The sequence below is a fragment of the Danio rerio genome, chromosome 22, assembly GCF_049306965.1.
Source record: "Danio rerio strain Tuebingen ecotype United States chromosome 22, GRCz12tu, whole genome shotgun sequence".
Lineage (NCBI taxonomy): Eukaryota > Metazoa > Chordata > Actinopteri > Cypriniformes > Danionidae > Danio > Danio rerio.
Window position 1 is genome coordinate 25,861,948 of NC_133197.1, and position 16,971 is coordinate 25,878,918.

General features: G+C 40.0%; 2 protein-coding genes across 2 annotated transcripts in view; both read right to left on the minus strand.

Moving 5' to 3' along the window:
* The window catches only part of fam20cl (family with sequence similarity 20 member C, like), a 265,004-nt gene that overhangs the window by 65,251 nt on the left and 182,782 nt on the right, over positions 1-16,971 (minus strand). The gene's annotated exons all lie outside the window — the stretch shown is intronic.
* Positions 8,027-16,271, minus strand: nptxrb (neuronal pentraxin receptor b). Its single transcript, NM_001044314.2, is given in 5 exon segments — positions 8,027-9,162; positions 11,709-11,888; positions 11,968-12,209; positions 12,304-12,538; positions 15,448-16,271. Coding segments are annotated over 5 exon segments (1,584 nt in total). The 5' UTR covers positions 16,141-16,271; the 3' UTR covers positions 8,027-8,928.

Below are 16,971 nucleotides of genomic sequence, written 5' to 3' on the forward strand. Positions count from 1 at the left end.
AACGAAGAGGCAGACAATTTAGCAAAAACAGCCATAGATAGAGAAAAGGATGATATCCAGATTCCCCTTAATAGCTTTGAAATTAAATCTATTATTAAAAAGAATATCATGAAAGTGTGGCAGCAGTACTGGAACACTGATACTAAAGGTAGGCACTTGTACCAAATTCAGCCGACAGTGGGTAAGGGAAGAGAAACAGATAAGAGCAGAATTGAGGAGAACATAAGTACAAGATTAAGGTTGGGTTACACAAGGTTGAATAGTATACTAATACTTGTATACTAGTATAGTATACTTGTGAAACAGTTGAACACATAATTCACTGTAGGAAATACACTGTCGAAAGAAGTGAGCTGAAGGAGGAGTTGGAGAATAAGGCAGAGCAGTTTTCAATAAAAAATATATTAAATTCAGGTAGAAGTGTTAAATCTTTATTGTTACAGTATTTAATATTTATTCTTAAGTACTAGATTACATAAGTGAGTGTAACCCCCACCCCCTCTTTTTATTTACATATATATATATATATATATATATATATATATATATATATATATATATATATATATATATATATATTTTTTTTTTTTTTTTTTTTTTTTTTTTTTTTTCCCCTACCAAGAGTATTGAGGGTGGACAGAGGAGCTGAGCATGCAGCGCCGAATAAAACTCAATGAAGTCTCTAAATGGGTGATTGCGTGTGGGTAGGTAGGTTAGTTAGGAATTTGTTGTGTGTAGTGTCTATGGTCTATATGAAAGATAGGAGGCGGTAATGCACTTACTAGTCTGCGATCCGCCGTTAAACCACAGGAAGAAGAAGAAAAGGCATATTTTCAACAGAATTTATTGCTGTTCTTATGGTTTTGGAATGGACAGAAAGGCATCAGCATAAAAATGTGGTAATATGTACAGACTCCCAATCAGTAATGTGTAGTTTTCAAAGTGGACACTTAAAAAACAGACAAGATATTGTATTCAATGTATTAAATACATTATACTACATCGATGAAATGGGAAAGAAAGTCAGCTTTTTATGGATCCTTGTCCATGTTGGAACAGAAGGAAATGAAGAAGTAGATAAAATGGCAAAAGAAGCATTGAAAGAGCAGGGTGTCATCTTTAGGGTCAGTTTAAGTACAGGAGAAGTAAAGGGGTTGATTGTATCTAAGATAAAGAGGAGGTGGCAGTACACATGGGTGAAAGAGGAGAAGGAAATATATCTAGATGAAATTCAAAGGAAAGTGGGTATAGAAAGGACTTGTATAATGAACAGAAAAAAGGATTGTATCATAACAAAATTACGAATAGAGCACTCTGCTTTAAACCAATGTTTATTTAAAACTGAAGAGCACGAAAATGGTAACTGTGAAAGATGTTGTGGTCTCCCTGAAATGGTATCTTGTGTATTAACTGAAGTACAAAAATAAGTAATCAGCACAACTCATTTCTTGAAGCATTAAAAGAGCTAAATATTGTCCATTTCTCCCTAAAAGGTTTTTTAGACAGCAAAGACAAAAAGGTTAATAATGGAATTTTCAGATGTTTCAAACACACAGATTTAACGGATATGATATAATAGGTCTCCCTTATGTATGCCCCCCCCCCCCCCCCTTCTTTTTTTATTTAGTGTTTTTCTCTCTCTTTAATAAAAAAAAATCCATGTAGTATTCCTTTAATAATCCCTCAAGATTTCTAACTAAGTTAAGCTCCATACTCCAACTCAGTAGGTTGTGCAAAATGCACCTTAAAGTTGGTTTGCCAACCGCCATGTAAAACTCCAGAAGAATTTAAAATATGCTCATCTTAGCCTGATGCAATGGCTGATTCTTAATATGCATTCTTCAGCTCTCTTGCGTCCTCGTGTTCTCTTGCAACGTCATCATCAGCTGCCAAAGATCAGTTCCAATACTCAAGACCACAAGAACAGAGGATGCGTGAAACTTCCCAGATGTGATCTTCATATCGAGGACACAAAAAAATGCTCCATGATTACCAGGTTCAAAACTTTGTGGTGCTAAAAACCAAGGTTCTGCCTAGCAAGAGACAAGGAAAGAAGATGGAGCTAACGTTATACAAGGCCTGGGTAATCATCAACAAGCAAAAACTACTGCATTCTGACAGTGAACTGCAACTGTACGGTAGTGTATGTGAACTTACACATGGAGGTAAAGTTGGTTTTATATTTGCACAATCAGACTTTCTGCTTAATAATATAATTTCATATAAGTATTATTTACAAACTCTAAATAGCAACATCATATTAGCAGTCAATGACTATCAAAGTACAACATTGTTTACACTGTTAATGTTGTTTTCAAGTCACACTTGCAGGTTATTTTAGACTAAATAGTCAAAGTGCCGTGGTAAACAATATAGGGAGTGTCACAAGTTGTCACTGAATGAATGTGTGAATATAAAACCAACTTTACCTTAATAACTTACACTTTTACATTTCATTCTTAGCATACAGCGTCCGCAGTTTAATTAACCATATGTAACTGTTTTTGCTGAAATCATTGCTGCAAACAATGAAGTAATGAAGAGTACAGCATTTTTAATTAGGTCTTCACTTCATTTAGCTCTCTTTTAGCCAAAGACATCTGCAGTTGCCATTAAAAGCAGTGTGGTGTACGGTAAAAGTTAAGTTTTTAGTTTTTTTGACTTTCGAATTTGGCATGGTAGGGCTGTCGCCTCACAGCAAGAAGGTCGTTGGTTCAAGCCTTGGCTGGGTCAGTTGGCATTTCAGTGTGGAGTTTGCATGTTCTCCCTGCGTTCGCGTGGGTTTCCTTCGGGTGCTCCGGTTTCCCCCACAGTCCAAAGACATGCCGTACAGGTGAATTGGGTAGGCTAAATTGTTTGAGTGTGTGTGGATGTTTCCCAGAGACAGGTTGCAGCTGGAAGGGCATCCGCTGCGTAAAACATATGCTGGATAAGTTGAGATTAATAAAGGGACTAAGCTGAAAAGAAAATGAATAAATGAATGCACAACATGACTTGTTTGCTTTTGCAACTGGGAACCCGTGTGACATCATGTGTGACGTAGATTGGTAATTCATCTATCAACTCAGGCCTTTGTATTTTTATTCTTTATTTTTGTTTACTCACCGACCGACTGTTGGCATCGTACATCAAGTGGTCTTGCCACTAATGAAGGGACCCAACTTTCACACTTGTTTCAATTGCCTGGACCGTACCCAAGTTTGATTGTCTCCCCTTGCCACCTGCTCGGTTGGTTTGTGTTCACACTGTCTTTTTTCCTTCTGAACCCCGGTACACTTGCGGTATCGAGCTGCTGTTTTGTTTACGGCCAAAGCTAGGTGGAGGTCATGAAAGCAAGCACCGAAATGGAAAGACGTCTGCACACTGCAATCATTCAGCTTTAACTGAAGCTTTCAATGTAGGACACAGAGTAAGCGACTCGCATCCATAATATAAAATATTATAAACATTCAGAACATCACACAGTGTCGGCAGAAGCTGCTTTTGGAAGAGACAAGCAGACATCACTGTGTTTGTCCTGGCTTAGTCACGCACGTCACCAACGTATGAAACGTGACACAGACACACACACACACGAACGAACGTTATGAAAACGATAGTTTGTTGTACAGTTGGCTTACCAAAGCATGAACTGTACCCCAGACCACCTCTTTCAGGCGAACTCGGGTACAGTTCACGGGTACGCACCCGAAAAATTTAATTAATCCCTTAAGAACAAAAGTTTGCAATTTCTAAAGATGAAATGAACATGCGAATGTGCGTTGGTCCACGACAACTTCATGTCTGGTGTACGTGCATTTCTTGAGTGTGTTTGTTTTATTTCCATTGGTGACTCCTAGAGGCAATGATGTTAAATTGCACACTACAAAGTATCTTTGAGCCGTGCAATGGCAGCTGTATGGGACCGAATCATCTGCATGTGTAGCAGGTATATAAGGTTTCCATACCATGCAGTTGACCAGCCAAACATTAAAGTGCAATTTGCAGCGATCGCCGGCTTCCCCAATGTAATCAGAGCGATCTACTGCACATACATTGCTATAACAGTGCCATCTGAAAACAAATTTGCATACGTGAATCGGAAACATTTCCATTCAATAAATGTGCAAATAATATGTGATGCTCAAATGCCCTTAACAAATATTGTAGCCTAGTGGCCTTGGTCAACCCATGATTTATCCTCACAAACCGCATGGTTGGGATGAGGCTCCAAGATGGCAGGCACTCTGTCAGTTGTAGAGCGGGCAATGGGCAGTTGTAATGCTGGTGGCACTGCCTTGATAAGAGTGGAGGGGTGCTGCTATACCACTCTAACAGTGTTCCTCTAATACATGTGTGTCTCCCATACAAACACGGATACTACTCCAGACAGTACAGTGTTGCCCACAATTGAGGCAACTCTCTCCTCAAAGGGTGTTAGTTCAGCATCCCCTGTTTCCGCGCCTGTTCGGTCCACACTTTGACGGTGCGCCGCTGTTCTCCTCTTAACCTGCACCTTTACATCAGACTATTTCTTTTTTTAATTCACTCACAGTGTGATGTTCAGACCCCACTGGGTTAACCGCGTCAGCTAAGCTCTCCCACTCTATTTTTTTTCTTTTGTTATTAATTCCAGAGTGCAAACTTGCAAATAACACAGTTTTTCTCCGGGGTACCTCTGATGTAAGCACCTCCAATTCACATTCTGACAAGTTCCTTTTTTTGCTGGCTTTTGCCAAAGTAGATTCATTACCATGTTTATTAGGGGGAGGAGGCAGGGAGGGGTTTTGCTCTTGTGCGCTCAGTTTCACGTTAATTCGGATGTACTGTACAAAGAGAAAAATGCGTGAGATTCCACGTATGCAGTGTTTCATACATCTGAATTTTTTACTGTGTATGCAAATTTACAGCTTTGTGCATACACAATATTTTTAGTATGAATTTAACGCAAGTCTTTGTACATGAAGCTGTTGTTATTTTGGCATAAACTGACTGACTGACAGACCCACCCTCCTCCTTCCCTAAACCCAACCAATAGTGTTCTTAAAATCACCGACCGACCCACCCACCCACATACTTACCTAAACCCAACCAACAGTCATTTCAAAAGCAATCCAGAAAAAAGAAAAGCCCTCATTTAATTTTTACCACGCTTTCAGATTTTACCACATTCTCACCCTGTTAATTACTTGTTTGTTTTACTTTTGATAGAACCACTTTAAACCTTCATATAAGCATAATTGTTAATAGATACATTTATTCTGGTGAATATTCACTATAAATCAGACCACAGCTGGGTCATGTCCATGAGTAACCCCACTGCAGTCTGAGCAGGATCAAAACAAAACAAACCAAGCATTCATCTCCCTTGTTTTCTCTCCGGCTTGTCACTGACCTGTATTAAGCGCCAGATACATCTGTGCACAGCTGGTGAATTTGCCCCAGATAACAGTCACACTGATCTAAGACCAGTTAGCATGCAGTCTACTGTAATCAAAAATAGATTTATAAATGAAATTTTTAATAGTTCAGGATTTATTCAAATTAATGTTTTATTATGAATACATGTTAAAAAAGGGCTGTTTATTCTTGTCATTTCAGACACCGAATAACTGGCCTTTGGTAAATTCTACATGATATTGTTTGGCAGCAGTTTAACTGATGTTTTTCTGTGGTGGAAAGACTTATTGAAACATGATGCAATTATTCATGTTCATTTAATGCTAAAGAAATGCTGAAAGAGCAAGAAATGATTGCAGTCTTTTATGATCACAAGAGATCTAACCCACATGGATTAATGGAGAACATTCACTTTTACTCGGACTACACCATATGATCTATAACTCCCTTCAGGCATTACACACACACCTGCCCCGGTTTTCCATTGATCTCTCTCTCTCACACACAAACACACTGAATTTCACAAAACTTCAGTTAACGAAATATACTCTAGATTTAATTGGCTAAAATATATTTGATTAAATTTAAGTGTATTTGAATTAAAATATGTGTATTTGTGGCTCTGGCCTCCAACCACCCCCCAATCTACATTGCATCGCCCCCATGTGGCTTCTCCTGCAGGTAATGACATTTTATGGCTTGCATAAACAACATTTTCAGTGATGAAGTCTTCTTCCATGCTCTGCTGTAAAAAACTGTCACCTACTTCTCAGATGGCCTGAGGGGTTAAGTAAATTAACCCTCCTGCTGATTTAAGGCAGAGGTCACCAATCTCGAGCCCGGAGGGCCAGTGTCCCTGCAGGATTTAGCTCCAACTTGCCTCAACACACCTGCCTGGATGTTTTAAGAATACCTAGTAAAGCTGCGGTCACACTAGAGTTTGTGTGTGCGAAATTCAGTCGTATGCCGCTGCGAAAAGGGGCGGGATTAAACAAGACGATTAAACATTTAAAAAGCGAGCTATTGCTTCATATTTTAATTCTGTCCAGAGAGGTCATGTTTTGATCCTCGATTGGTCTTAAGCAGTCAAGTGATGCGATTTCACAGGTCCAGAGTTTACCAAGCTTGAACTTTGCACCGCAGCAATCTCCGAAACTTTATGCATGACCTTGTGTTTCCGGTCTGACGAATTCGTGTGCGTATGAATAGAAGTCTATGGGAGGAAAAGCCCAGTGTGATCGCAGCTTAAGACCTTGATTAGCTTGTTCAGGTGTGTTTAATTAGGGTCAGAGCTAATATCTGCAGGACACCGGCCCTCCAGGAACAAGTTTGATGACCCCTGATTTAAGTCCTCGATGTACTTCAAACAAAATCTCAAAAAAAGTATTAAAATGACCTTATTTTGAACAAAATCCTGCTAAAACAAAGTACTTTATGAGTTAATTTCAGCAATTTCACTAAAGGGGAGTTTGTTTTAGTCCTAAACACCTTCAAGCTACTATTGGTCAGTGGCGACTACACAAAGTTCTGGAACTTTTTTGACATGCTTCGTATTCTCACAGTTTAGAATTAAGCTGTGGTTACACTGCACTTTTCGCCCCATAGACTTCCATTTAAACGCATGCGAATGCATCAAACTGGAAACACAAGCTTGTGTGACAAGTTTCACAGTTTGCTGTGTTGCAAAGTTCAAGCATGGTGAACTCTGACCTGCGAAATCAAATCACGTGACTGCGTGAGACCAATCGAAGTAACATGCTTACACTTATGGTCGGAGTAGCACCGCTGTACAACTACTCGTGGAAACACTCTGAGGGCTTCACACACCAGTCGAGAAGCAGAATGGAATTGCACCACATTTTATGAAGTTCTAAACATTGTTGCACTTGGTGTCCGTCCACGGCAATGGTAAAGTAATGTGGCGTAGTACAATTAACAATATATTTTAATAACTGAAATTATTTCAACTACTGCAGTCCTAACATTTTTAGAACACACTTCAAATTTGTTAGTTTCGCATTTTATTCTAATGAAAGGAATGAATTATAGATAAGCTATGCTGTCAACACTGCAATAAAGCTAAACTGTGTGATGTGTGACTCTCAAATGGAATATCGAGCTGCAGCATTAAGCTCTCCTCTTGTACAGTGTGGAAACTCGCTGGATTTTGAGGCACAACACTTGATCATGTAAAAAGCTTTCCGTGAGTTTCCCCGACAGACCATGCTTTGAGTTGTGGATTATAGGGGATTTTCTTTTTTTTCCCTAGATAGATTTACAAATAAAAGCAGGGGGAGGGGATAATCTAACCTCAAAATTTCAGAAAGAATGTAAGCAAGTTTACAGCTTAAAAAATCCTGTGAAAGGGAAGCAATTGAACACAATGTGATGCTGTTATTATTATGTGATGAACAGAAACTGAAGAGAAAAGAGGTTGCTTGTGGGAAGCAGCAGGGGTCATTGTGATGGATGGAATGATTAACACACATCTATAATTCAACAGCAGCGGAGTGAATGTGAGGATTTGCATTCTGGTCTTTGAGCTGATTCTGTCCTATTGTGCATATTGCAGTATTTTCAGGCAATTAGGATGTTTTGTGGTTCAAATTTGGGGTTTCGTGACATTTAAAAACTAAGCAAGACAACACACTCTTAATTTTTTAATATTTTCATCCACATTTGTCACAATATCATTGCAGATCCTTGGTGGTGCAAATATAAAGAAGCACTACACTGACATCACAGCTGATCAATCGATAGCGAAAGTCAAATAAACACAGGCACTTCCCTTTAAGCTTTTCACTGTGAAAGGGTCGGACGAGGTGCAATGCAATGGTAACACGACAAGATGCTAAACACAGTTTTACATTCATATGTTCATAGTGTGTGAGCTGCACGTCAGATCTGTGGTGTTTAATATACTAAGCTTCAAATGACACATTTTTGGATTTCTGAATCTGTGAGGGAAAAAAACACAGTGCAAAGTCGGTTTGACCAGATGCCAAAAGACAAACCTTTAAGACATGTTATGATAAAGATAAGATGTTGTACACCTTTAAGTGCTGCCAGACTGAAATAACAGTGTACTACAAAGGAAGCAACCCTAAGGAACCAGTAATAAAAAAACAAGAAAGGAAAAGGCTTGGGGACAGAAGTGAAAGCTCTACTTTACACAAATAATGAAACAAGACCAAGACAGTTGCTGTGAAAATGAGCCGCATCCATCTTATTAAAAAAACATTCTCTACATCTGAAGGGACCACTGTGCGGTAATGCTGTGGGAAATAGGGTATGAAATAACACAAGGAACACGAGACGCAAACAGGCCTTTAAAAGCCTTCGGCTGCAGCTTTATCTGAACTAACACAATCACGCGCACAGACAAATCCCTTCCCTGCAGAAGTGAACACTCGGTGAGAGTGTAGCTCTATGGTAAATACATTCTATACATAGACATGGACCACGCCACAGTTGTCACATCTTTCGAGCTGTTTTTGGCCTCTTTTACTAGCTCCTTAAAAAGAAAGGTATCCATTTTTTTGGCCCCACTCACTGCCGGGGATGGGAGCTCTTAATGCAGGGGTCCACAGGATCCTTCACGGCCCCGCCAAACACGTCCACATCTCTGTCAGTCCAGGGCACCACATTCCCCAGGCGTGGTGATTCTGCGCAAGATGCCAGAGCGGCCACCTCAGTTGGTGACAACACTCGGTCCCACAGGTTAAACAATGAAAGTTCCCCAACAAGAGCCTGGGATGCGTCAAACCGCCCACCAAGGGTATCCTAAATTAGAACCAAGAAAAGCCAAATGTTTGTTATAATATGATAAAATGGTAACACTAAAAGTACAATACTTTGACAGTAGGGTAGTACCTTTGAAAGTAAACGTATCAATCCCTTAAGTATACATAAACCTATACAGGAAAAACTAACTTAGGGCTCTATTTTGACGGTGCATGCGCAGAGCGCAAAACGCAGGGTGCAAACGCTTTCAGGGCGTGCCAGAACGCATTTTTGCTAACTTAAGGACGGGAAAATCCGCTTTGCGCCAAGGCGCATAGTCTAAAAGGGTTGAGTTTATTTTCTTAACGAGTTATAGTTGTGTTTGAGAATAAACCAATCAGATTCTCATCTTCCATTACCTTTAAGAGCCAGCTGCGTCGCGCCATAAGCGCATTGCTATTAACATGACGTAAAGTAAGTTCACTTTCGCTTTTGCTCTCGTGGATAGGGAGACCTTACTGCACAGACATCAATTAGCCTATAAATAATTAATTTCATTTGTTAAGCGCAAAGATTTTTTTCAAAACTATTTCTAAATTCAGTTCTAATTTCCAGCAAACAAATAAATGATTAATAATAACAAAGTTTGGTCAAAATACTGAGTTATTTCGAACACCTCAAAATGACCCTTGCCCAAGCTTAAAGTAGTAAAAGACTATTGTGCTGCGCCTTGCGCCCCATTGCGCCGGGTGTATGATAGGGCCCTTAATGTGTAAACTGGTGGGAAATTCTAAAAAGGACAACCTAAAAATTATGTTTCCAATCAGCGATACAGTACAATACAATACAGTATGATCTGTAAGGGTCACCCTAATCAGGTTTGCGTTTCTGCTGCCTGAACCCTTACTTGATAAGTGAGGTGTATGGCAGAAGGTTTCAATAAACATCAGGTCGTTCGCATGTCACATCTTTTGCACCCTCAAAAGTGGCTTGCCTTGCACTTGCAAACAATTCATAAACAACAATGAAGAACATACAACAAATGTTGTTCTTGCTTCTGTACAGAACACACACCATATTATTAATGCAGACTTCTTTGGATATATGATGTCCCTTTAAGTGTACTTCTCCAGTATAAATATTTTATGTTTTGTTCTGAGGATAAATGTGTAGCTTGAGAGTGTATTCCAGGTGTGTCCAAACCTGCTCCTGGGGGGCCACTAACCCAGCAAGGTCTTCAGCACTAGACACAGGAAAGTGTGCTGGACCTAATCTCGGTTAGATAGTGGCCCCTCCGGGAGAGAGTTGAATTCAAAGTTGATTTAGGATTTACATTCTTGTGTTTACTGAAAGTACTACATTGAACTTATTAGGGGTAAAGTGAATAAACATGCTTTTATGGATAAAGCTCCAGTGAAAAGCTGTGTAGATGTGTAAAAATTGAAGCTATACATTTGATAGTTTCGGTCACACAGACTTTATTTTGATGGTCTGTTTGTTGAATTTAAGTTAAATTGCATCTACATGCCAACTGAATCTCATTAGATTATAAGTAGACTGTTAGGGTTGGGGTTAGGGTTAGTGTAAGTTGACATGTACTTGCAAAGTTTCTGATGGTCAGTTAAATGTCTGTTGAAGGAGCAGTATCAACAGATATTAAGCAGACAGTCTACTAATACTCAAATAGACCATCATAATAAAGTGTTACCACAGTTTATTCCAGTGGTAAGAAGGCAAATGTCCTGCAGAGTTTATTTTCAACTTTAATTAAACATCTGAATCAACTATTAAGGTCTGTAGACTGACTAGAAGCTTTCAGGAAAGTGTGTTGGAGCAAACTCTGCAAGACAATGACCTTCCAGGAACAAAATTGTTCATACCTGGTGATCTTTAGGTTTCAGTGTCTTGCTTTTGACATTTATATCCTTAAGATACAACTAAGAACTTTTTATGGGTAAATAAAGTGCAAAGATGTCCCTTTAAGGGTATTGATGTAATCAGAAGTTGTTGTACCTCTAGAGCAGGGGTGCCCAAACTCAGTCCTGGAGGGCTGGTGTCCTGCAAAGTTTAGTTCCAACCCCAATCAGACACACATGAGCTAGCAAATCAAGTTCTTACTAGGCTTTCTAGAAACAACCGTGAAGGTGTGTTGAGGCAAGTTGGAGCTAAAATCTACAGGACACTGACCCTCCAGGACCGAGTTTGAGTCTTCATATTAGTGTTGTCAAAAGTACTGACTTCAGCACCAATCTGTACATCCTTTTCCTGCTAACATTTGAGCCCTTTTGTTTAGGTTCTTAAACACATGTTAATGTCCATGTGCTCATTAGACTGTGATTGGCTCCAATGATTGTCACTTCAAAGAGCTTGAACAGATACAGGGACAATGGAGAGTTTGAAAGCAAAGTCTATCAGGGAATCTGTACATGATGATCTGCTGATAGATCAGTACTTATGGCACCTCTATTGATCTTTAATTAAACACACCTAAACCTGCAAATGAAGATCCTCGGACTCACCAAAAGCTTCCAGGCATGCAAGCTGAAGGCAATTATACCCCTGGAGCATGTACAGTGTATTCAAACTTTTAGGTTTCTGCGTCGTACCTGTTCCTGTCCCAACACCAAGACGCCCCCAGATTTGATCAGGTGCCATGCAGACAAACCGTCACCCCGTCCTCTCATCTTTCCACCTTGATATGCTTTCCAAACTCCATCCCGTAGAGTCCAGCTCACACATATGTGCTGCCAGATGCCTTTTGGCAAAGATAGAGGCAACTGTGCCACCTGGAAATGGAGGGAATTGTTAAACCCATCAACTGTTTTTTGCAAGGTAGCTGCAGACTGAAGGTGTAGTGGGTCTTACCTTATCATTGATGAGTAGTTCTGCAGGATTATGAATGCCCTGCAACAGCACGAGTTGATTGGGTTGTTCTGGTACAGCATAAGAGAATGGTGTACCAATTCCACTCTCGGCAGGCTTAAGCCACAGACACGCTGTGAAGGCATACATTTCTGGAATATTCCGCCTGACAAGCCCGTACATGTAGTTTGTCCTCACGGGGAAGGAAAGTTTATACCCTTGTGGATAACTGTAATCTGTAAGACCTGGAAAGCAAACAGTAAGGGAGAGTTGAAAATGAAGAGACTTATTTTTTATACACTGTAACTTCCTTGAGTTTGACACAGCATTTCTCTTTACTTTGTTCCAGCTCTGCAATACGCTCCTGCAGGGTGTTGATTCCCTGGTCAATATGCTGGTGGTGGCTCTGGGTCTCTTTGCGGAGGTTCTTCCTCTCCTTCTCCAGCAGCCGAATCTTCTTTTCCAGCTCTCCCTCCAGATCCTCCACAGGCCTGCCAGGCTCGCCCACCACTATGCTCCCCAGTGTGCTCACAGTATGTTCAGTGTGGTTTATGGCTGCAGGGCCTATTTCCATCTGAGAGGGAATGATGCAATAAGTCATTATAACAAACCTAATCCATCCTGTTGACTATATTAACTTGCATTATAGGACTTTGAAAGAGTGATTTGTTCTTGAATCAAATATAATCAGCCTAGGCTAGTGGTAAATACATGCCTCACATTTTTGTGCAACAGAAAATATGTTGCTCCAGATGCGTTTAGTCGCACATTGTAAATGACAAATCCACTAGAGAGCACTGTCTACATTTTTACTAAATGAAACATTACTTGGGGTATTTTTGGATGTACATTTCAGTTGTGTCTTTTAGAGATCCATGAGAGGACAAGACTTTTCGTACAGATTACCTAGACCAGCGAACCCTTCTCTAAAACCAACAATGTTTTCAAAAGCAAATGTAAGAGAAAAGTGCACAGTAACCATGTGGTTTTTCATTGCTGTTACCTCTTTTGTGGAACTGGACTCGAACCTGAGCACAAGTACAATGCTATACAAAGTTCAACATAGGCTCTTTCTAAAAACGTAGCCCTATATACATTTCTGGGGATTGCGAATTATGTAGCCGGAGCTACATTTCATCTTTAAAATGCAGCTGCAGAGCGGAGTTAACTGCGGCAACGTGGTTCAAGTCCAGTGAAAAATGGTTCCAGAAAGCAGGTAAGACACAGACAAAAGCTAAAAAATCATGTAAGCAAGTAAATAACAGGGTGAGAATGTGGTAAAATCTAAAAATGTGGTAAAAAATCAGAGGGCTTTGCTTTTTCTGGATTGCTTTTTAAAGCACTGCGGTTAAGTTTTGGGAGGAGGTTGGGCGGGTCAATCGATGCTTTTTAAAACACTATCGGTTGGGTTTAAGGAAGGGGAGGTTGGGGGCATCAGTCAATTGGTCAGTCAGTAAATCAGTCTGTCGATAGTGGCCTCTGGTTGATTTATGTGAGAGCAGCAGGCGCAAATGGCACTCGAGAGAGAAATTTGAGGTCTGAAAAAGAGTACACAGTGGCCTCTGGTGGATTTGCTAAAACTGCAAAAAAAAGTAGCTCCTGGAATGTATTTTGCTCTCTCCAGAAATGTATACAGGGGTACATAATCGGAATGAGCCTGGGTTGACAAAGTGAGCTACTGGGCAAAATGAACATGCTTGAAAAGTTGTCCATTTTGGGATAACATCATTAGTGTGAAAAGGAACAAATGGTGTAGGTGTCGTATTACCCCATACCTAGAAACTGCAGTCAAATGTATGTTAAAGTATGTTTTTGCGGTTCACAAAAAGAGTAGGCTGAAGCATGTATTTCTAATAAAGCCTGTGTATATAACTTGGTATTTATACTCATTCAAAGACTAGAAAACTAGAAAAGCTAGAGTGGATATGAGTATTTTCAGTTAATGATGAATAGTTTGCTCTGTTCCACAAACAATAAGGATAATTCACACTATACTGACAGACATCAAGAGTCACGTTGGTTGAGTTCTGCTGGATCTGTGTTTTATTATTGTTGGTGTCTGTTGGTCACAGCTTGTTTATGCTGACTAAATGTGCTAAATCTGCTCATGTTGAGTCGTGGGATGTATGAGAAACTCCATCTGGTTATTATCCACATTTGCCAGCATTTGCCTAAAAAATGCTTTTATAAAATATTTTTATTATGGTATTACAATATTTTGTAAAAGTTTAAACTCTCCCTCTAATTTGATTGAAAAAAGCAACAACTAGCCGACTTTGTTCAAAATGTCTCCTTTAAGAATACAGATCTATAATACAGATCGTTTTAATACAGTTTTAGCTATAATGCATGCTTTAATAATATTAAAAAATGTCCAAATAAAAATGAAAGATAATCTGTTTAAATGATAACAGCCTGTTTCATTTATTTTCATATTATAGTTCACTAATATGTTAAATAAGCATTTTTTTCAACATTTATAGACTTTAATTGTTTTAAGCTTTGTAAGTTTTTGCTTTTTAACATATTGATGTTAAGTTTTAATTTCACATTCAGTAATAGTTACCCGAAAAATGTAAATGTACACAATATTTACACACTTTCTTTGTTTAACACATAATAACATTTTGAAGAACTAACCATTGACTTCCATTGTATTTGTTTTTCTATGAAAGGCAATGGTTACAGGTCTCCAGCTTTCTTTAAAAACAGAACAGCTTTCTTCCTCTTTTGTGTTCAACAAGAAAGAAATGCAAACAAGGCTGGAACAAATGAAGTAACTAATGACATAATTCTTTTCATTTTGGGGGAGTGAACTATCCCTTAAGTGCTTACTTTACTAGTTGAAAAGGCAACATTTTAAAATTGTTCTCAAGTTTGTCAACTTTAAATTTTTAAAATGTCTATATTTCATTTAAATTGACCAATTATTTCAAATAATTTGTTTCAAATAATAATAAGAGTTTGTAATAAAATCTGCAGTTTAGGTGACTGAGGGTGTTGTTGGCTGCAAACCTGAACTATTCTGTCTTCCCTCATGATTTATGCATGTGCCTTCTACACCATAGATGGACAAGATGGAGGGCAAATGAGAGAAAGGTGCACACAGAGAAACAGTGTAGCAACAGAAATGATGAGCAGGAGCAAGTAAGATCAACCAAAACTTCAATGTTGATGGTGCCTATACCCAGTTTTTTCATAATGCTTTTTTTTGTTGTTGTTGTTAATTGGTGATGTTGTGATTTGTATGCATAATGGCAAATATAGTCTTTTTCAGTATATATATATTGCATGGCTTCTGTGGATATCTTTCTTAGGTGGTTAGAAAACATAGGCTATTAAGGATTTCAGAAAAGTCTAATCTGGTGTTTTAATGTGTCACTAAAATGAAAATTGGAAAAGCTGCCCTGTACTGCAGAAACCAGATTCATTCATTTAAACCTGTAGATCGAAGTATAAAGTGTTGCAGTTTCTCATACTCACCTCCAACTTCTCTATGCGGTCTTTGAGCTGAAGTATCGCCCTCTCCAGCTCCTCCACAGCCCGCGCGGTCTGCAGCTGCACTGCAACCGAGCCGCTCACATCATCCCCGGCCATGTGGCGACGGCCGCCCGCCCACACTCCCATACTGCGCTCGTTCAGGGTCCGCTCCTCCAGCCCGTTCTCACACTCCGATAGCTTTCCGGTGAGCTCGGTGATGGTTCTCTGGTCCATGAGGATCTGATCGTTTTGTTGCATGACGATCTGCCGGAGCTCCTCGGCGGTGGTGCGGAGGCTCCAGTCCTCCTCCTCGGCGAACGGATCGTCGGATTGTTCCCTCAAACCTCTTGATTTGCAGTCACTCAGTGGGACGGGGGTGCAGATGAGTCGATTGAGGGTGAATTGTTTCGGACTCGGCCTGGTCACGTCCCCGGTGCTCAGCTCATTGATCGACGGAATCTCGAGGCCGATGTCCAAACCTCCTCCTTCGTAAGATTCAGCACCATGGAGAGCGCCGAGCGGCCCAGCGTGCGCTACCGATCCCGGCAGCGGCTCCAGGAGCGACAGCGAGCGGTTGTCGGAGAGCCCTTGGGGCGCGGCGGCTGATGAGCGCCGGTACACGCTGGCGATGATGCAGATGACCGCACCGAGGAAAGCCAAAAGGCCAGCGGAAACTATAACCACGACGAACTTCATCACGGCGATCGGATTATATATTATAGCGTTAAATCGAGTTTTACAGATGTGTGACGTTTTATAAAATAGAAATTAAGGACAAATCCCGCAGTTCGGCAACAGGAGCAGGGCTGGATGAAGTGAAGGTCGATGCATCGGCTGTTTTTCCTCCGCTCGCAGCAGATGATGCTGGTCCTCCTCCTCTCGTGTTGCTAAGCGCCCCTCTGGCAGGTTACTATGACTACTGAGCGCGAAAGAAGGCAAGTGGCGGCGAGAGACTGATAAAAATGCGTGATGTGTCACACTGATGTAAACACCTTTTGCTCTGTTCATTATCTCTGTACCTGCGAACAGACTGCGTTAACGAACAGGACAATATATATTAGCATAATTGTTACCTGAACCGGAATTATGCATGTCATTATGATTCAATAATTGCTACTTTATGAATTAAAGGAAGTTCAAACTTAAAAGGCGGTCTGAGCTTCTTTCTGCTGTTGAATACAAAAGAAGATATTTTGAAGAAAGCCGCAACAACTTCCATATCGTCTTTCCTTATATGGAAAGACATGTTTTCAATGGTTACAGGTTTTCAGCTTTCTTCAAAACATCTTCCTTTATAAAGTCATTAAGGATATACCACTTGAGGAGTCAGTTTTCATTTTTGCATGAACTATTCCTGCATCCAAACACTTCATAGTGCCATCAGAGCAGGATTAACAGAAATGGAAATGCGAGCTTAACCAATATTATCATCCCCGAATAAAGTGAACTTCACTTAAACAAGGGCTCCAAACATTTTTTGTAATACCAGATCAGGACTACCAGCCTGGTGAAATCGGAAATTAAAAA